The sequence below is a fragment of the Pteronotus mesoamericanus genome, unplaced genomic scaffold (assembly GCF_021234165.1).
Source record: "Pteronotus mesoamericanus isolate MK-2021 breed Mesoamerican mustached bat unplaced genomic scaffold, CSHL_Meso_final contig_116, whole genome shotgun sequence".
Classification (NCBI taxonomy): domain Eukaryota; kingdom Metazoa; phylum Chordata; class Mammalia; order Chiroptera; family Mormoopidae; genus Pteronotus; species Pteronotus mesoamericanus.
The window spans coordinates 40,429,803-40,451,334 of NW_026555027.1; the positions used below are offsets into that span (position 1 = coordinate 40,429,803).

At 38.7% G+C, this 21,532-nt stretch overlaps 1 protein-coding gene across 5 annotated transcripts in view; it reads right to left on the reverse strand.

Moving 5' to 3' along the window:
• The window catches only part of PEX5L (peroxisomal biogenesis factor 5 like), a 152,932-nt gene that overhangs the window by 31,386 nt on the left and 100,014 nt on the right, over positions 1-21,532 (reverse strand). For all 5 annotated transcript variants that reach the window (XM_054580929.1, XM_054580932.1, XM_054580918.1 and 2 more), the window contains one exon: positions 17,372-17,467. In XM_054580929.1, coding sequence (XP_054436904.1) covers positions 17,372-17,467 — 96 coding nt within the window. The remainder of the gene's footprint in view (positions 1-17,371; positions 17,468-21,532) is intronic.

Below are 21,532 nucleotides of genomic sequence, written 5' to 3' on the forward strand. Positions count from 1 at the left end.
GGATAAGAAAACAAGGTCCTTACATGGGCTGTCTATGAGAAACTCGCCTTAGATTGAAAGACACATATGCACTGAAAGTAAAGGGGTAAAAAAAGATATTTCATGAAAATGAAAACAGAAAAAAAAAAGCTGTGGTAGCAGTACGTATACTATAAAATAGACTAAAATAAAGCCTATAAAGAGAGACAAAGAAGGACCCAGCAATTCCACTTCTAGTATTTACCTGAAGAAACCCAAAACACTAATTTAAAAAGACATACACATCCATATGTTCATTGCAGTATTATTTATTATAGCCAAGATAGGGAAGCCATTTAAGTGTCCATCAATAGATGAAAGGATAAAGAAGAAGTGGTGCATGGATACGATGGGATATTACTCAGCCATAAAAAGAATGAAACCTTTACATTTACAACAACATGGATGGACTTAGAGAAAGACAATACCACATGATTTCACTTATATGTGGAATCTAAGAAACAAACAAACAAATGAAACAAAAACAAACACATATATATACAGGGAACATTTTGATGGTTGACAGAAGGGAGGAGGGGAAGGGGCATGAATGAAAAAGAGAAATGGATTAAGATGTACAAGTTAATAGCTGAAAAATAGTCATAGGGATGTAAAGTATAGCATGGGGGATATAGTCAACACTATTGTAATAACTATGTACGGTGTCACGTGAGTACTAGATTTACTGGGGTGATCACTTCATAAATTATCCAAATGTCTAATCACTATGCTGTATACCTGAAACTAATATAATATTGCACATCAATTGTAACTGGAAAATGAAGCATTATTTAAAAAAGAAATGTAAATAATTTAACCAATGTATTGATTCTTTTCACTGAGAAGGAAAGGCTATATATATTTTAAGTGTTATCCTCCTACCCCTCAGTGCTCTGATGTAGCTTGCTTCCTAATGATAGGCATTTAAGGAGAAGAAAGTTTCCAACACAGGCTGTTGAAGATATTGGTTGCTATGGTGACTATAGTCTGTAAACTAATCAGCAAATCTAGAATCTGATAATCTTATTGAAGAGGCTTTCTCCTATGAGAAAGGAAAATCTTCTCTTCCTGGTGGAAGAGGTGGGGGTTCATTCTGTCAGGTCATGTGTGACGATGTAACGCTACTGATTTTCCTTTTCCTTTGGCCTTGAGGTAAGGAAACATAAAGATTTGACTCTAAATGAAGATTCAGGATAAATTTAAATTTCCAGAAGATTATTCAAATTTTTTTCTTTTTCTTTTCTTTTTTCTTTTTTACAAAATCAGGTGTAGATTAGAAAGCATTTGACATAAATAAATGATTTTTGAGTAAAGACTTAATTGTTCCTAGGATTTTGTATTTTTTTCTTTGAATATACTGGATTTCAGCACAATGTTTTTCAAATGGTGACAAGGCTGGCTGTGTTCTTTAGCCCAAAATTGCATTGAAAATAAAAATGGGACACACCCTTCAATCAATCTTGCAAAATCATAAATATTGTCACTGGTCAAACTTTCCTAAAGAAAATAGGGCAGAATGTCCAAATGAGTTCTAGATTGTCAAATTGTCAAATTAGGATATTGTGCTAATAACACTATTCTCTTATACTGCAGAAAACAATTAAGATTATTTGGGTGCATTCAACAGAAGGTTGAATTCTACTTCTCAATGCCATATAAACTCATATAACTTCTGTACTTTTCCTTCATTTGCACTAGTACAACTTGTGACTATCCACCTGTGTATTATTCTAGGGAGTAGGGATTCAACAGTAAATAAAACAAAATCCCTGCTCTCATGGAGTTTCCAGTTTAGAGGAAGCAGATAAGGAATAAAAAAATACATGGATAAGTAAATGCTATAATTTCAAATAGTTGTTAGCCCTTAAGAAATAGTTGTGCAGATAAAGTACATTTTGTATGTAGAAAAAAATAAATAATTTTATGGGACAATCATACATGACTTTTTTTAGAAAAGGTAACTAAACAACACCTCTTAAAGGGGTTCTAAGACCTAAATAACCCAGTTAAGGGCATTCTAGGCACAGAATACAGAGATGGAAATAAGCCTGGGATGAATGGGCAGGTAAGCCAGTGTGGCCGGGCTGTCTTACTGGGGTGGGGAGGAGGGACAAGAGGGAATGATAACAGGGGCCCGATCACGTCCTATGGACTGTAAGTAAGGACTTTATATCTCATTTTATTTGTGATGGGGAGCTACTGGCAGCTTTAGCCGCCATTACAGGCAGGGAAGTGATAGGATCTCATGTACCCTTTGGGAAGAGAGCTTGGAATTCTCTAAGGAGCAAGATTGGAAGCTGGGGGTGAGGATGAAGGCTATGGCAGTGGTTTGGGTGAGGGATGTTGCTGGTGTGGAGGGGAGTTTGCACCGGGCTGATAACAGATGTGGTTGAATTTCTTTTGTTTGGACATTATTCCAACAGGAACTTCTGTTGGAATGAATGTGAGGCTGTAGAGGAAGAAAGGGCATCTTGCAGGGTTTTGTTCTGAGTAGATAGTGGTGTTTTTATTAAACTGAGGTGGGGACTGGTTTGAGATGAAAAATGAAGAGTTAGGTTTTAGATATATGAAGTGCACAATGGGTATTAGAACCCAAGTGGCAGCGTCAGTAGGTAATTGGATATTCAATTAGGGATCTCTGGGGAGGGGTATGTTTGAAAAATCAGATTGAGAGCCATCAAGGCAGTTTGTCTTTAAATTCACAGAACTGAAAGAGATGGCTAAAGAGACAATGTAGGAGGAGAGGAGAGGGGCGAGGGCTGTGTCCTGGGGCTCTGTGACCTTACGAAGTCAGCTACAAGGGGAGGAACCCGCACTCAAGGGGCCAAGGGCTCCCTTTTATTGTGGACCTCTTATGCTGTGTTAGGATTCTTACTTACCTTTACCGTTCACCAGATTTTGAGCAAGTTGAGGGCAGGGATGGTATCTCTCATGTTAATCTTTCTCTTACCTAGTGTAGGGTCTGACCAAAACAGTCACTTAACAAGAGCAATGTTTTTTCATTCAAATAAATGACTGCATGATTCAACTTATGAGGATCAACTCAACTTCCTAATCAGCTTTAAGTTGTTCCTCCTCACTTATGCGTTACCCTAAAATTCCATGAGCAGGTCTTTGTTTAGATTACCAAACCCACAGAACAAGGTGGCACAACACCTCAGAGCTCTCTGCTTTGTGCTTATTTCCTGAAGCAGAAAATGCCTTCTGTCTGTATATATCACATCCGTATTTTATACACGAGAAGCAACCTTTGACAGGGCTTTAGTCAAACCTAACCATTTCATCACAGAAACAATTTAGGTATCGCTGCTATAGAGGAGATAAAACACAGGGCATGGTTCAAGTCATGTCATAAAGGTTTCTTAGCGGTCAGCATCAGCATACTTCAGAGGGTTTATGTAAAATGCTCCTGTTCTTTTGAAAATACTTCAATGATCCTGTAAAAATAATGAAGAACTGGAATAATCCTACTGGATCGTAACACTATTCAATTGATGCCATGCTTAGCAATGAGGCAAAAGTTTTCAAAGCCGCTGTGTTCCTGCCTACCGCTGCCAAAACAGATGTGGCGCAGCGGGGAGGTGGAACCAAGCCCCTCCACGCAGGCCGCAGTTCATCAGGGTTCTGCAGCCAGAGTGCTGGAACTGGGCCTGTTCGCAAATGAATGGCCATAGCGAGATGTAAGAAAGGTTCACATGGAATGTTCATAAATATACAAAGAACAAATTTAGCCTTGGAGTTAGTATGAACAGATAAAACCTGAACCTATTTAAGAAAAATTTAAAAAGAGGACTCATGCCCATGTTATCCATCCTTCCCAAATCCTGGCGCAACTGTAAAGAATGTCAAACCATATTTTTTCAGTGTGGAAAATAGTAATTTTGTAAATGCCGCAGTACTTTCAGTCATTTTAGTTGAACCTTGAGCATTTGCCCAGAGTGTGTCTTGTGACATATTCCCTGTAATTAGTTTTGTTGAAATCTGTTATCTTTAATAAATATACAGAGAAAGGGAAAAAACACTGAAGAATGATAGAGGAAATCTGAGAAGAAAGCTAAGGAAAGCAATAAAAAATTTAAGAATTAAAAATATACTATTCTTAAGAACTTTACAGGAACACAAATCTAGAAATGATTTTGGAAGAAAGTAGAAAATATATTTTAGGCAATTTGGTAGTGAGAAATCTTGCATTTCCCCCTCACTAGGAGAACCTTGACAAGGGACTTGTTAGGTAAAGATTGGGTAATGAGAGAATTCAGTTGGGACTGAAAAAAGGACCTAAACTGGTGATGTAAGTTTATGCAAGGAATTCAGCAACAGATTCTACCATAACTAGATGTTCCCTTTTCATATCATGGCTTAAATTGCTGCAGCAGGAATTTAGATTAGATGTAAAGAAAATGTACTCTGATTGAAATGATTGCAAGGCATTGAAATGGGTCACCTAGGAAAGTTTTAGAATATTCTTTCTTAGCAGTTGCTAAAAACAGAACTGGTACTTAAGGATGGCCCTAGGCAAAAGGGAAGAGTCATACACTCACAGACTGTCACAGCTGAAGGCTGCCTTAAAAATCATTGAATCAGGAGGTTCCCAAGCTTGTTTGCACATCAAATGACCTGGGAAGTGTTTTCAAAATCTAAGACCCAGGCCATGGCCAGGGCCAACGAAATCACAGTCTCAAGGGGGTGGGACAGAGGCATCAGGATTTTTGGAAACTCCTCAGGTAGATCCAGTGGGCAGCCACGTTAGGGTACCATAGAGATTATCTAATGGTCTCAAGTTATAGATGAAAAAAATTGAGGCCCAGAGAAGGAAAGGGATGTTCCCAAGGGCAGGGAGTGCCAGAGGAGAATAAGGGCTCAAGGCTCTTAACCTTGATCTGATACACACGTTTATGAAAGCAATACATTATTATTATAAATAATTTTGAAAAGCCATTGAAATTGTCAATGAAAATTAACAGTCTCTCATTCTTACCACCCAGATATAAATTATTGACACCCCTGCATTTCCTTCTACTCTTTTCTCAAAGTTTACATGTACCTTTAAATTTTTGTAAAGGTTAGGCTCTTCCCCTTGAGAACGGCGGTAGGCTCTTTGGGAAAGCCAGCGAGCTACCGGTGCAGATAGTGCTTGGGGACCCTGGGCCACATCTCTGCCTTTTCTCCCTCTCCTTTGATGGACACACAGCATGAGGTCTGACTTCTTCCTGACTTCTGCATTTAGCCTGAGAACCAAATGGGTTCAGGATGGACTATGTTAAGTTCTGAGTAATGATGCAAAACCCAAGTGTAAAAGACCTGTCTTGTGGAATTAGTGTCAACAACACATAATAGGCACTCTGGTGGAAGCTAGATTGAGAAACTGCACTGATTTCATTCATGTGGCCCCTTCTCTTCTACTATGCTTGGGATCCTTGCTTGAATAAATTAGGGCCTCTATATAAATTTATAGTGGTCTGTGTATATGTGTGTATATGTATGATGTGTGTGTGTTCTCATCCATCCCAAACAACCTGAAGGATGCAAAGTTATTATTTGAGTGGGGTATAGCTTTATTATTGATCCAAATAATCACTGTGATTTCATAAATCCATAAAACCAAAATTCACTAATAAAAGAAATAATTCCAATTTTGAAGACAAAATTGTATTATTGCCATCTGACCGTTTAAACCTAAAACCTAATTTATGAGGTGACTCTTAAATCTGATGGTCACAGTCAGTGTCCACGGTACCCAAAGCAATCTATAAATTCAATGCAATTCTTATCAAGATTCCAAAGTTGTACTTCATAGAACTAGAACAAACATCTCAAAAATTTATATGGAGCCACAGAAGGCCCTGCATTGCAACAGCAATCCTGAGAAAGAACAAAGTGGGAGGAATCATGCTACCTAATATCAAACTATACTATACTATATTTATAGCCAATTAATATCCAACAGAGGAAGAAAGCACATATAAGGGGCTAAAGATAGTCTATTCAATAAATGGCATTGGGAAACTTGGACAGATACATGAAGAAAAATGAAACCAGACCCCCTTCTTATACCGCACAGAACAATAAATTAGAAATGTAATAAAGACTTAAATATTAGACCTGAAACTATAAAAACCCTACAAGAAAACATAGACAGTAAAACTTCAGACATTGCTTGTAACAATATTTTATCAGATATATCTTCCCAGGCAAGGGAAACAAAATAAAAAAAAATAAGTAAATGGGACTACATCAAATTAAAAAGTTTTTGCACAGCAAAAGAAATCATCAATAAAATAAAAAACAACCCATGGAATGGGAGAACATATTAGCTGATACATCTGAAAAGGGTTTAATCTCCAAAATTTATAAAGAACTCACAACCAAAAAACCCCCAAAAACCCCAAACAATCCAATTAAAAAATGGGCAAAAGACCTGAATCGACACTTCTCCAAGGAGGACATACAGATGGCCAATAGACATATGAAAACAGGCTCAATGTCACCAATCATCAGAGAGATGTAAATTAAACACACAATGAGATATCACCTTACACCAGTCAGAATTGCTATCATCAATAAATCAACACACAACATGTACTGGCAAGGATGTGGAGAACACTTTTGCCCTGTTGGTGAGAATGCAGACTGGCGCAGCCACTGTGGAAAGCAGTAAGGAGATGCCTCAAAAAATTAAAAATGGATCTGCCTTTGAACCCAGTGATCTCACTTCTGGGAATATATCTGAAGAAACTCAAAACATAATTCAAAAGAACATAAGCACACCTATGTTCATCGCTGCATCATTTACATTCACCAAGATATGGAAGCAGCCCAAGTGTCCATGGATAGATGAGTGGATAAAACAACTATGGGACATTTACACAATGGAATACTACCTGGCCATAAAAAAGAAGAAAATTTTACCCTTTGTGACAGCGTGGATGGATGTGGAAAAGATTATGCTAAGTGAAATAAGCCAGTCAGAGAAAGACAAATACCATGTGATTTCACTTAAATGAGGAATCTAGTGGACAAATTGAACTAACAAGTAAAATAAAGACAGACATAGATAGAGGGCAGGTTGAGAGCTCAGGGGGCAGGTGGTTCTGGGGTGGAGGGATTGAACCAAAAGAAAAAGGACTCACAGATGTGGACAACAGTGTGCTGACTGCAGGGGGAGGAGGTAGAAAGGGGTTAAATGGTAATGGAAAAAATACAATAAAAATTTTTTTAAAAATAAAATTTCAAATAGATTTTATGAAAAAAGATCTGATGGTCTGTTCACCATAATTGATAACAAATGCTTTTGTATTAAAAAAAGGAAAACTCTCTTTAGAAGACCAAATGAGTCATAAGGGATGGTTTAGGCAAGGACATGGTTGGCTTCCAGTGTAGCTTTCTCAAGTGTGTTCTAACGTTGGGGGCTATAAATGACGTCAATAAGCACCCTGTCACCATCACAGAAACCCAACACACTCATATTGGTTTTAATTGTTTGGTGAAAATCAGATCTTCTTTCACATTTAGGTTTAAAGATAGAGTGACCTATCTACTTTTGTTCTGTAGTCAGATCAAGTAGTCAGTCCTTTACTCGTATTTGCACTTCAGAGGTGAGCAGGACACAGCCACAGAATATTTGACTGCTCATCCCTTTTGTACAACTATCTGAGTTTTTGGATGTAGGAAGCAAATGATATTTAGTAACCATAATGATTTGATTTGGGGGCCTGACTTGATGTTATTTACTTATTTATTCATACATTTTTATTCTTTGAATACAAGGTAACTAAGAAAAGCCTGTAAATTTTTCATTCTTTAGTTTTACCACGCAATTCGACTTTTCACAGGAAAGCAACTTCATCACTAATTATTTGCATGTGGCTTATATGTAGTATCGATAAGTTCCAGCTATGTTTCAGTAACTCTCTGCCTTTTACTTACTCTCTTTTCATGCCTCCAGCCCTCTTGGCCCAGTAAGGTAGCTGCCATTGTCAGGGGTTGATGTATATTTCAGAGAATACCAAGAAATTTTAATATAAATGAAAATTAACATGTTAAAGAAATCTGATGTAAGCTGAAATTGAATGAAAGCAAAATTTCAAACCATATATATATTATATGTTGTATATATACATATTATACACATATAATGTATATATACATATTATATACATATTATGCACATATAATGTATATATACATATTATATACATACAGATTATATTATAAATATATACAATGTACATATAATGTATATTATACATATACACATTTATAACATATAATATAATTGTATATATAATATATACAATTAAATAATATATAACATATAATATATAAATGATATATATTATATATACTGGAGAACTTTGATTAATACTAGATCTATCGGACTGACAATGACTGATGATCTAGGAGGAAGAGGTGGAAACTGGTTACTGGCATGGAAAAGAATCATTTTTTAAAAAAAATATTTATTTATTTATTTTTAGAGAGGGGAAGGGAGGGAGAGAGAGAGAGTGAAACATCAATGTGTGGTTGCATCTCACGCATGCTCTACCGGGGACCTGACCTGCAACCCAGGCATGTGCCCTGCACTGGGAATCAAACCTGTGACCCTTTGTTTCACAGACTGGAACTCAATCCACTGAGCCACACCAGTCAGGAAAAGAATCATTTTCTTAATCATCAGGGACTACTCATGTACTGAACATCAACTTGTATCCATCTTTGTATGGTATGTGAGTATTATATGTCTTAGACAAATGAATAAAGGACATTCAAGATGCCACTTTGCTCACAGGGAGTTTACTAATTCTCCACTGAACTCTATATAGTTGTGTGTCTGACTACTTACTAAAACAATGAGCAGTTTAAGTGTTTGTCATCAGAAGATCATTCAATGTTTTGATTTTATTTTTTAAAAGTCTTTTAAAAGCAAAATGCACAGATAGCTCTACAGACTTGAACCCAGAACTAAACACTAGAACTCTCCCTAAATTTGTCTAAGACCATCATACACCTCTTTATACTTCCATCTATATCACCTATGTGGGTTTATCAAAAGTCACTCTACAGTAATTCTTATCTATGCTTTCCATTGTTTTTGGAAATCAAATTTTGTTTGTTTAAAATGGAAAGAAATCAAATCAATATAAGAACAAAGGAATTTTTGCCAGTTTCCCTGCAGAACACAGGGAAGCATATTAACTACCATAAAGTTATAAGCTTTAGGAAATCCGTATCTTAAGCAGTTAATCTCAAGATTCCTTCAATATTGCTCAAAAATATTTTCAGAAGATTTTCTCTTTTTTGGACATTGAATCTTAATAAGAATAATATAAGTAGTGTTTAATCCATTAATCTCTTCTACCTACTTCAAAGAGGTGACACTGTCATAAAAAGCAAAAAGAAATATGAGGGGGAGTTGGGGACAGATAATCTTCTTGGTAGGAGGGCACCCAAGTCAGCAGCTTCCTCCATAACCTTATATTCAGTCATTTAATATTTCTGAGATGCCTATCAGCTCTATGACATATATGGAGATTAGATTCAGGTGAAACAAAATTTCTATATGAAAAGAATTAATTTTTCTTTTATTGATTCTAAAGAGAGGGGGGAAAGAAGGGAGAAAGAGAGGGAGAGAAACATTGTTGTGAGAGAGAAACATTGTGAGTTGCCTCCTGCCTGTGCCCCAAACAAGGGACTGAACCTGCAACCCAAGTATGTGCCCTGACTAGTAATCGAACTAGTGACCTTTCAGTTTGCAGGATGACACCCCACCAACTAGGCCACACCAGCCACGCACGGCACATATGAAAAGAAATTTTGAGTTTATGTCACTAGAGCTGGGTTTAGCTATTGTTTTGAATATAGCACCCCTAGTCAAACTTAACACAAAAAAGGAGGTCACCCATAATTCTAAGACACAGAATTACTAGTTAGCATTAACCCTCCCTATTCATGTTCTTAAACAGCAATTACCAATTTACCTGTGATTTTTCGTAAAGTCCTTCCGGAAGAAAAGTTCCTGGAGAGGAGCTATCTTGAGGGCTGTGTCCTTTGAGACAGGACATAGAAATGCCTTATCGTGAAGAGAGGTCTAATCGTTATGAAGAAGAAAAAGCAAGTCCCTTACCAGATCCTTGGTGATGGGATGAATGTGCCCTCAAGGAACAGGGACTATCATAAAAAGGTCTTTGCTTATACTCCCTTGGGGATCAGAGAAGATCAGCGGAACACCAATAGAAATGAGAGTGGGAGGAGTTAGAAGAATTACATTTTAGGATGAACGAGTACCTTGTTCCTATGCTAAAAGGGTAATCTTCCAATTTCTGTAGCACTGAAATTTGTTAGGGTTGGAGGTAGGGAAGAAAGTAGTGGAGTAGAACCAAGTTGGGGGCTGAGAGGAGCAGAACAATGCCTATCTGCCTAGCAAACTACCCAACACACAGCAACTTAAAAAACAAAATTTTACTATTTCATAGAGTTTCTGAGAAATAGAAATTTGGGAGTAGCTTCGCTGGGTGGTTCTGACTTGGGTCTCTCATGAGGCTGGACTGAAGCTGCTGGCTGGGACTGTAGTCATCTCAAGGCTCAACTGGGTCTGAAGGATGCACCTACAAGATGACTTCCTTGTGTGGCTGTTGACAGAAGGCCTCAGGTCCTTGCTGGCTCTTGGTAGAATGCCTTGTTCCTCACCAGCTCTAAGAGTCCTTATAACGTGAAAGCTGGGTTTCCTCCAGAGCAAGTGATTCAAGAGAGAGTGCAAGGAGGAGGCCGCAGTACATTTTAGGACCTAATTTGCAAAGTTACACAGCATGACTACCACTTTATTCCATTTATTAGAAGTGAATCACTAAGCCCAGTCCACACTCAAGGGGAGGGGAATTATGCTCCATATTGTCAAAAAATTTGTGGACATTTTAAACAATCACAAACAACAGCCCAAGTGAAGATCAAAGGGAAGAGACTGGGGTGTGGGAAGATCAGAGCTCTAGAATTTAAAGGTTTCAGTAGAATTCAATAGGCTCAATTAATTAGCCAGAAGGATTTAAAATTATGTTTCCTATTCTTTTTCTTGCCCCTGACCATTGTACTTTCCTTTGTCCATGCATCTTCATTTTTCCCCATTTGCATATTTCATTATTCTTTTCCACAAGAATACTTCCCTCAGGGTAAAAGTAGAACTATGAAAAAATTGATTAAAATGCATACAGTCAGCCCTGGCTGGGTGGCTCCCAGGTTGGAGCATCGTTCCATGCACCAAAAGGTTGCAGGTTTGATTCCTGGTCAGGGAACAGACCTAGGTTGTGGGTTAAGTCCCTGGTCAGGGCACATATGGGAGGCAAATAATTGATGTTTCTCTCCCTCTCTCTCCCCCCACCCCCATCCTCTCTCTCTAAGATCAATAAACATATCCTTGGGTGAGGATTAAAAAAGAAGTTTTTAAAAATGCATACAATTACTATAATAATATTGGAGCCAAGTGAAATGTGACTTTGAGTTTAGGGGCACAAAGTTCATCTTCCATTAGTCAGTGCAGTTGGGATGTTTTTAAAGCACTCATTAGAGAAGAGATGCTCAGATGAAATAGATGCAGTAGAGGAATAAATTGGGGTTTTCTTTTGTTTTTTTTTTCTCATTTATTTACCCAGCAAAACTTCATGGGACTTTGCTCTGCACCAGACTCTCAAAGGGCTGAGAATATAATGAAGGATGAGACACAGTCCTGCTTGTAAGAGGTCAAAGTGCAGTATGGAGATGGAAACGCAGACCTATAATAACTATACCATGTGATAAGGTGCATTTGAGCAATCTCCTGAGCTGCTCATACCTGTGATTGGGATCATATGTGATTCTTCTAACTCTTTAAGGGCAGAGACAGTCTTATTCAATTTTCTATTTGTAGCACCCAGCACAGTGCCTGGCCCATAGAAGCTGAAATGTGTCTGATGAACCTGAAGGCACAGACACCTAGTGAGACTAACTAGCTAAACACAACACTAGATGCTGACTGGCTCCTTCCCTCCCAGCTAAAGCAGCATTTCTGGTGTGTAGCTACAGCCCACTGCCTGCGTGACCTTCCTACCCTGCAGATGCAGCACAGTTCTCTCTAGGGATGCCCTTTCCTGGAGGCAGCTTCAGGCTTCACCTAGCTCCTAAGGCTCCCTCCCTGCTTCCCACTTGTGTGCCTCCCTGTGCATCCTTCCTAGGGACCCGCTGTTGCTGACAGTGCATTTAGGTTGCTGGTTAGGGAGAAAATCCAGAAGGAAGCTCTTCTCCATTCTTGTTCAGGAAAGCTGCATTTTTTTCTAAAAGCCCCAAATAGGAATTTCTGGTTCTTTGTCCTAAAATTATAAAACTTTGAGCGGAGATAAATTTGCAGTGATTTTTTTTTTTCTCAATAAAATGTAAGAGATGGAGGCAAAAAGCCTCACCCACACAAGGCCTCACTAGATCACCTTGAGCTGAGCGATGTCAGCCTTTGTACAGAAATAGCTCCCAGGTCATTTATGGTATGCAATAAATATGCATGTGTGTTAGCCATCTTTTCTCCAGCAGAAGATACTGTATTTTAGCTCAAATATTAGTTGGATTACATGTTGTCAGGTGTTACTTAGTACAAGTAAAAACTGGTTTGTACTATGCAAGATACAAGACATGCCCAATGCTACCCCCCAGAAAGATTGTTTGGTGCTGCCTGCGTTCTTACAGGCGTGTCTCTGTAAGAAACTGATGTTGAGACCAACATGAACACAGAGGATGACACTGCAGCACAGTCCCTGGCAGAAACCTGTGTGCCACAGACAGAACTGCTTGTTTATATTAGCTATGAAAATACAAACGCTAAATTTTATTAAAAGGTGATATGGCACTTTGTATGCGAAGGTAGAAACAATTGCCTACATTAGGTGATTAACAAATCAGTTATCCATCCACTAATTCAACAAATATTTACTGAATACTTACTAGGTACCAGACATTGCCCTATATATTGGGGTACAGTGGTAGATAAGAGACAAGGACGCCTTTCTCACGGGAGGTACATTTTAAAGAAGAAAGACAACAAACAGACAAATAAAACAAACCAGTGATAGATACAAGGAGGAAAAACAAGGCTGTAGATGTTGTGATCGCAACGGCGTGGTCAGGTTCACCTTTTGTGAGGCACTGACACACGAGCTGAAGCTTGAATGACGAGAAGGACCCTGCCACATGAGGATGGGGGAGAGTGTTTCCTGCCGAGGAAAAGCAGAGACAGTGGGCAATGGGGTTGCTGGGCGAGAGGAAGAGGAGGACGGCAGCGCCCCGGGGCTCAGCGGGCGCCGAGGGGCGGGAGCTGGACAGGGGACCAGCTGCCAGGTCATTAGGCAGGACGGTGACAAAAAATAATAAATAAAATTAAAAAAATTAGCATTTAAGAATGGAGTAGACTGTGAACTACAAAGAATAACAAAATCAGATGATATAAAATATGAAATGGAGACTCTGGAAAAATATAGTTTAGAAAATGATTTTCATCTTGGTCTTAACTACTGTTTAGAACTGTCAGTCTCTGGTGAAGCCAATCTGCAGCACCATTCCTTTTTGTTTTAAAATGAAGAATGGGGCACTTTTAGTTCTTTTAAGAATCTTACATCCTTCTTTAATGTCTATAACTCATCACTTTTTCCTTGATTACTGACATAATACATGTTTATGGTGGAAAATTTTGGAACATAGAAATAAACTAAGAGGCAAAATAAAATATTTCAAATCCAGCCATCCATTGCAACACACACTCTCTTTATCCTTTAATGTATAGTGCAGTATTAAGAATACGGCACTGGAGTCTGGGTGAAAATCATGACTTTGTAGCTTGTGAAATGAGTGCTGTTCATTTGTCAGTCTATCTTGATTGCTTATAAAATGACATACAACTGTCTGCAATCTCTTTAAGCCTCAGTTTCTCACCTGCAAAGTGAGTAGTAATATCTCGTTCTTCATATGGGTGCTGTGAGGGTTCCACGAGAATCCGCGTAATGCTCCCAACTTAGTGCCTGGCTCACAGTATGTACTTGAACCTGTTAGGTATTATGCTATTTTTGTTTTACAAAATTTGGATCATATTTCAAAGCTGTCAGTATATAAATTATTATTCCAGTTGTCACTAGACATTTTTACATGATCTTAAATATTTTTCTATAATGTAGTTTTATTGTAGACATGTATTTTTTATAATGTAGACATATTTTAGAGATAGTAGAGATATATTTTAGCTAATTCTATATCATGAGACATTTAGGCTGTTTCCAATTTTTTGCTATTTAAAACAATTCTATAGATAAAATATCATACATTTTCACGATTATTTCTCTAAGACAAATTCCAAGAAGTGGCTGGTCAAGGGTATGTATATTTCTAAGACTCTCACACATTTTATTATGTCTTCTATGCATTTAGATTATCCCTGGATAAGAATAATGTCAGGAAGTAAACAGTCCACTTACGTGTATGGTTTTGTGGTCTGATTACCCATCAGCTTAGTGAAACACTCCCCACCCCCTACCTTCTTCCTTCATACCTGTTCTTACCTTCTGATCAGCAATCACCCTCCCTCATTCCTTAGGGAAGCTTCTCCGTTCTGGGCTTCCAGCCAAGCAAATTTGCTTACAATTTTCTGATTTGCTAGAAATCCTGTACTTACTATTATAGGATTTTAGTCTATTAGAAATCCAATTCTCTCATCTTATAGATAAGGAAACTAAAGTAGAGGGAGCAAGTGATTTGTCCAAATTGGTCCTCTGGTTCTGTGCTACTGTTAGACAGCTAATTAAGGCTGGCTCATTATCTCTAGTACCTAGTTCAGCAGTCAGCACATACAGACGGACAATAACATTTGTGGAATAAATGACTATGTGAAGTAACTTACAGCCTCCTAGGATTTTGTAGCTGGAAAGGACCATGCAGGTGTGGACACTGAGGCCCATATTGCTGTTGACATGAAGCTATTAGAAAGAAGTTGAAATAATAACCGAGGAGAGACAAGGAGAAGCCAGGAGAAGGTAAGCCTTGGAGGGGTGAGGTGGGTGGGCATCGTGTAAAGAGATTCAGCTAATTCTGCCTTGTTCCAAAGAGGACAGAGCCAAGACTAAGCAAAACTGGAAGTTGCTGGTAGGCCAATTTCAGCATAATACAGGGAAGCACTTTTTAGTGGTTAGGACTGTTGAAAACTAAAATAGGTTATCTTGAAAAGAAGTGACTCGACCCTAATTAGAGGCATTCAAGCAGAAACAGGGTATGTTGGAATAAATAACTTGCCAAGTTCGGTTGAACCAAAAAAATTGGTTTGTGAGCCTGGTTGGGATACATGACTTCTGAGGTCTCTACAAAACTAAGATGAAATGACTTTGTGAGTATATACCTATATATCATATCTATCTATATCTATATATCACACACATTGACAAATAGGTGGATAATTTTTGTCCTCCTGATATGTTACTTTGAAGTGTGAACCCATTGTCTTTCTCATTGTAAATGGGACCAGATAAATTCTGCCTTTACTGATCGAAGATGTTATGATTTTAAATAATTTTCTTTTTAGTGCTAATTCAGTGTGCTACATGCAGCAGGAGTTCAAAAGATAAACTTAAATTAGCTCTTAGGTCTGAAAGAAATCTATAGTTGAGATAAAATGAACTATGGGCTCCCTGAAGTTGGACAATGTGGTCTCAATTAAATATATAAGTTGATCACATTCAAGAGCTCTAAGTACAGATTAATTTTTTTTTAATAAAAAAGGTTAAAATTAAAAAAATAAATTTGGGTAGATTGTATTGTGATGAGATAAAAGTATTCTCTTACTGGGTTTCTGAATGATGATATGAAATTATGGCTGGAATTATTTCCTAGAATACAAAGACTCCTTTTACGATGTAACTGAAAATATGATTTAATTGTACTTCAAGCAGGAGTTACTGAAACACTGCTCATAGTATAATAATTTCATCCATATTTTAGTGGTAAGATAGCTACATAAATGAACCATATTACAGGAATACTTTCAATTTTCAAGATTTCTTATCAGTAATAGAAGTGGATATTCTGGCAGGTTCCTGCTGGGGTTCGGGGGAAAGCCCCACTCTCCAGCAGCGACCTAGCAAAGCTGTGACAGGTGTCGCAGATGGCATCTCTGAAGCACTCCTTGTGATTCTGACCAGGAAGAAAGCGGATGACAAACCAGCTAAGAGGGCCTTGTTTGGCTTCCCTTCCTCCTTTCTGTCTTCCTTCTCCTCCCTCCTTCTCTTTCTTTCTCATTAAAAGGCTAAAGAAGAAAATTATTGTTCAAACTAAGTATCTCATTTGATTTATTAACAGTCATTGTATGGAATGTTCTTATTTTTACTTTCATTTTTTAATTACAGTTGACATTCAATGTTATATTAGTTTCAGGTATACAGTAGAGTGGTTCGATACCTATATAACTTATGAGGTGATCCCTCCATAATTCTAGTAGCCATATGGCACCGGACACAGTTATTACAATATTATTGACGACATTCCCTATGCTGCATTTTATACCCCTATGACTATTTTGTAACCACCAATTTGAATTTCTTAATTCCTTCACCTTTCCACCCGTCCTTCCAACTCCTCTCCTACCTGACAAACATCAGTTTTCTGTATCTGTGAATTTGTTTTTGTTTGTTTGTTAATATTGTTTTTCAATTTGAAAAGATATATGCATCCCTATGTTTATTGCAACATTATTTGCAGTAGCCAAGATATGGAAACAACCTAAGTGTCCATCAATGGACGGTTGGATAAAGAAGGTGTGGTTTGTATATATACAGTGGAATATTACTTGGCCATAAAAAGCACACAATCTTACCATTTGTTTTGAATACTCGTTAACAGCAATACAATTATAGCTTGAATCATGATAGGCCCTCCATTGACTGTAATATTTCAGCCATGCCTTTTTCAGTTAGGAGAATGTATAATGTTTCTGGGGCAGCAAGACCTTCTATGTTTCAGACATTGTGTATATGCTAGAGAGATAAAAATGTCAGGTATGAATCTTGGCCTCACAAAGAGGCACAGAAAATGCATAGCATAGGTTCATCGTAGAACCTGGATGAGTCTGAGAGTTCTCCAAACAGTCTCTGTTAATCTATCACAGACTTGGCATAAGAGAGGGCATGTATTAGTCACGCCTGGAAGGAAGTCAAACGTTCTCTGGTATCAGATCTCATTCTAACAGTCGTAGTCATGGTTATTTCATGTCTATAAAGTAAGACTCATTTCATGTGTATCCTGCTGAAATTGTACTTTTTGAATTTCTCTCTCAGAAACACGAAACATAAAGTTTTTAAAAAGTTACCTCCACTGCTGCTTTTGCCCTTTCAAATTCCTCTTCTAAGGAGTGGTTTCTGGAGAGTAATGCACTTCCCCAGCGCTGCTCTTTGGTCAGTCGAGCCTGCAATAAGTGAGACACATGGTGTTACAATATTGGAATCACGTAACATGAAAGTACAATTAGTTTTCCTTTTCCCGTATTCCCCTAGAGTTTAAGCGGCAACTGATGTCATTTTTGGAGTACTTTGCAAGCATGATATTGCCCCAAACTGGAATGGTGCCTAAGTGTGTGTGAGCGCGCATGCACGGTTCTTCTGATAGGGTCTCAGCCCCGGTCATGTTGAAACCAACACCCTGGCCGAATCTTCCAAAGATCTTACTTTAATTAGTCTTGGTGCTGGGCATTAATATTTTACTGTGTCTCCCATATGATTCTAACATGCAGCTGGAATGGAGAATCTCCATTAGAAGACCAGACCTAGAAGCTGATATTCCAGCTTTCAGCTTGTTATAAGGCTCAGCTTCAAGGGAAACTGGGAGAGATGCAGAAGTGAAAGGTAGCAGCAAGGTCTTTCTCTTTAAATATGCAGCAGGTCTTTATGCTGGTGTCTTTTTCCTTTGCCTTCCCTCTATTGGCACATGCCTGCTGTCTGTCCCATTTTCCTTAAGAGGATGCCCTCTGTTAAATGTCACTGCGATAAAATCATGGCTGACAACGCCAACTGCTTTGTCACAATTCACACGCAATGTGATACACAGCTTAGCAAAGAGTCTGCTGGAATTTTTAAGCATGCTGTTGATTTTTAATTTGACAATGAATACTTTTGAAAAATTAATTACAGAAAATAAGAGGTGCACCTCTAGACTATTTTCTTTGCAGTTGAATGTATATTTATCCACCCATATATAGATTATCATAATGTGTTTAAAAATTTTTTTTGAAACATAAATGATAAGCTATTCTATGGCTTACTTTTTTCTACTCAACAATATATCTTGGAAAGTCCCCACAATTCGTACCTCACTCTTCCCAGGGATTTCCTAGTAAGTACCATGTACTGATGTTTGTTCAGAACTCTCTCCATGAGCATTCAGAATGTTTCCAAATTTTCTCCATTCAGTTACTTGTTTTCTTGTCTATCTTCTGACTCTGCTGTGAAATCCATGTGGGTAAGATTTTGTCTGGTAAACTTTGTGCTGCCTGTACATAGCCCAGGGCCTGATAAGTGATTTGAGCCCTAAGGATGCCTGTGGATGGGTGGTCTGCAGGGTGAGGGATTGTACTGATAAGGCAGCTAGGCCTTGGGGAATAGGAGGAGACAGGCTTGTGGCAGGAAGTTCCCCAACCCCTTTATTTTGGGAAGGGGGTGGCTCCTTGGCCTGTGTGTTTGATTGCTCTCTTGCAGGAATGCTCAAACCCGGCTTCTATGGGAATTGCTTGAACAGGCTTGGGTCCCACCCCAGACCAATGAAGTAAGAATCTCTGGGGTCAAAGGGTGGAGGGGGCTGGGCATTAAGTGTTTGAAAATTCCTCTGGTGATTTTGAAAAGCAGTCATGTTTGAAAACCACCGGTCTGTAACGAAACTTTGTTCTTCACCCAGCACTTACCACCTATAAAGTTCAGCTGCTTTTCATTGTTCTGCACCATCGTTGGTCCCCAAGAAGCCCCCCGCCCCCTTTTATTATTATAGAATAGTAATTCCAGGCCTCTCTACATGTCAGATGCTGCTCTAAGTCCTTTAGATACTGTAACTCATTTTGTCTTTTGAACTACCTGTGAGGTAGGTACTATTATCAAGTCCATGACATTGAGGCACAGAGAGCTCAATGGACTTGCCCAAAGTCTCATGGCTACGAAGTGGTAGGGCTGGTGCTTTAGGGACATGTCCATAACCATGGCACTATGCTGCCTCTCATGGGAGGTCGTGCTCAAGTGGCCATTTAAGGAAGATGCAAAGTATAGAAAAGCTGTCCCTCAGAGGTATTTGCATGGTTGAGGGAGTCAACCAAGAAGCCCTCAAGAAGAGTGTGGACTGAAAACAATAATGAAGTAATCGTTATCGACCCTCCTGAGCATACACAACAGTCTTAGACTGTATTTTGTTTTAATGAAGGTGGAAGGTTTCTTTACCGAAACATGTTTTCTCCTCCTTGATGTCTTTACTGCTGTGTCCCTTGTATCTCTTGCAAACAGTAGGGGCTTCATAAATCATCAATAAATATTTGTGAAAAATATGCTGTCAGGGAACATATAAATGAATTAATTAAATGTATTTCTCTCCCCTACTCCCGGAAGGTAACTATGTGTTCTCAGTCAACGTTTCCTGGCCAATCCAGGAGGCTAAGGTGAGTTTATAGGAGTTTGAGAGGGGCCTTCTTTTTTTTTCTGTCCTGTGCCTGGAATGAAAGGTGCCTGTGTTAGCAAAGTCCTGGTTTTGGGGTGCCTGTTAAAGGCAAGGCCTGTGGTGATAAGAAGAAGGGTGAGGAGGGCCTGTGTGGGCCAGTCCAGGCATCGGTGCCTTGCTCTGGGATGGGCCAGGGTCAACGGCCACCAGGAACAAGCATCCTCCCTTCTTCTGTGGGCCCTGTGGAGTCTCCACCTGCTTCTAAACCAGACACTCGAGGAAGGCGGGGAATGGGATCCAACATAGAATGAAATGAACTACCCCAGGTTCTGGGGGTTGGGTTGTAGACATATCTTTTTGCTGCCCACTATTCAGCCCATTACAAGGCTTATCTGACACTCTTGGGTCACAATGTTTGATTAACAAATATAAAGGTGCAAATGGTTTATAATCTTTTAAAATTTGTAAATTGTGAGGGTGGTATAGCCTAGTAGAAAAGTTAACCCCAAAGGTGATAGGATATTTTTATCTTGTAAAGTGTTATAAAATCCTGTTTCTAACTTGGCAAACTAATTTATTTTGGCATTTCTTTTCCAGCTGGTTATATAAGTCTCCATCCCTTAATCCCTTGCTTTTGGAACCAACTATCTTGTCTTCCTGCTGGTTCCCTCATTAATGAAATAAACAAACAAGTTAATTTTAAACTGTGGATACATGGTAACACATGAACTTTATGCATTTGTATAATATTGTCATTAGGGAATTGTGAATGGCAATAGGAGAAGAAAAAGAAAGCACCGATATTTTTGTGCCAAGCCACCTCCTATTATTAGAGGCACTTTTCACCAGTGAAATATGAGCAGCCTTTCCTGTGAAGCCTGACCTCACAGGACTCCATTACTGTCACCAGCTTCTCTTCATTAATGTTTCATGACCCAAGTGGATTAGGGATCACAGGAGACAAAGGGAGAAGAGGAAAGCCTCTCTCTCAGGATTCTGGACTTAATAGTTCATATTCTCTTTACCAGTTAAAACAGCAAGTATAAATAGAATCTTACTGTGCCAATAAAATTATATTTTGCTAGTACAATTACTACTCAGGTAAGTGCTATTTTCCACATTGTTATAAAGACTTTAGATTATTACTAAACAAGTGGTATCTACCTCACTTTTGAAAGCCATATGTTTTGCCCAGAGAAGAATGAGATAAACATTATAAAATACAGGTAAATACTGAATGTAAACAAAAGCCGTTTTCAAGTTGAGATTATTATGCAACTAAAGATTATGGGCAAATTTGTGATGTGGTAAAGCATATGTAGGTAATGCTTGCAAACTGCAGCTATGGCTTAGTATTTACCCAGAGAAATGGTAAACAAGTCTATGACACCACAAGTTTGGGCTGGAGCTGTTTTGGTAGCACAGTAGCTCTTTTTATCTGTCGTCCTCAAGTGTTAGTGGGCTTCGGCTTCCCCTGGAGGCCTGGCTCAAACGCAGGTTACTGGGTCCTACCCCGAGGGGATCTGGTTCAGTAGGTGGGGGGAAGCCCCAGAATGTGCATTTCTGACAAGTTCCCAGGTGATGCTGATGAGGCTGGTGGAGGGACCACATTGTGAGAACTTTGGGTCTAGATACTGACATTATGCACATGCAGGTGGGACTCTGGAGTTCATAAATGTACTCTGACAGACATTTCTTTTCTTCTTTGCGTGATTTTGAAAAAATGCCCCACATTTACAGCAACCTCCTGGAAGTGCCTTAGCTTTAAAAACAGCATTTTAATTGGTTTATACTAATTGAATTTTAGGGTCTTGAGCTCTCCAAAGAAGAAAGCATTAGT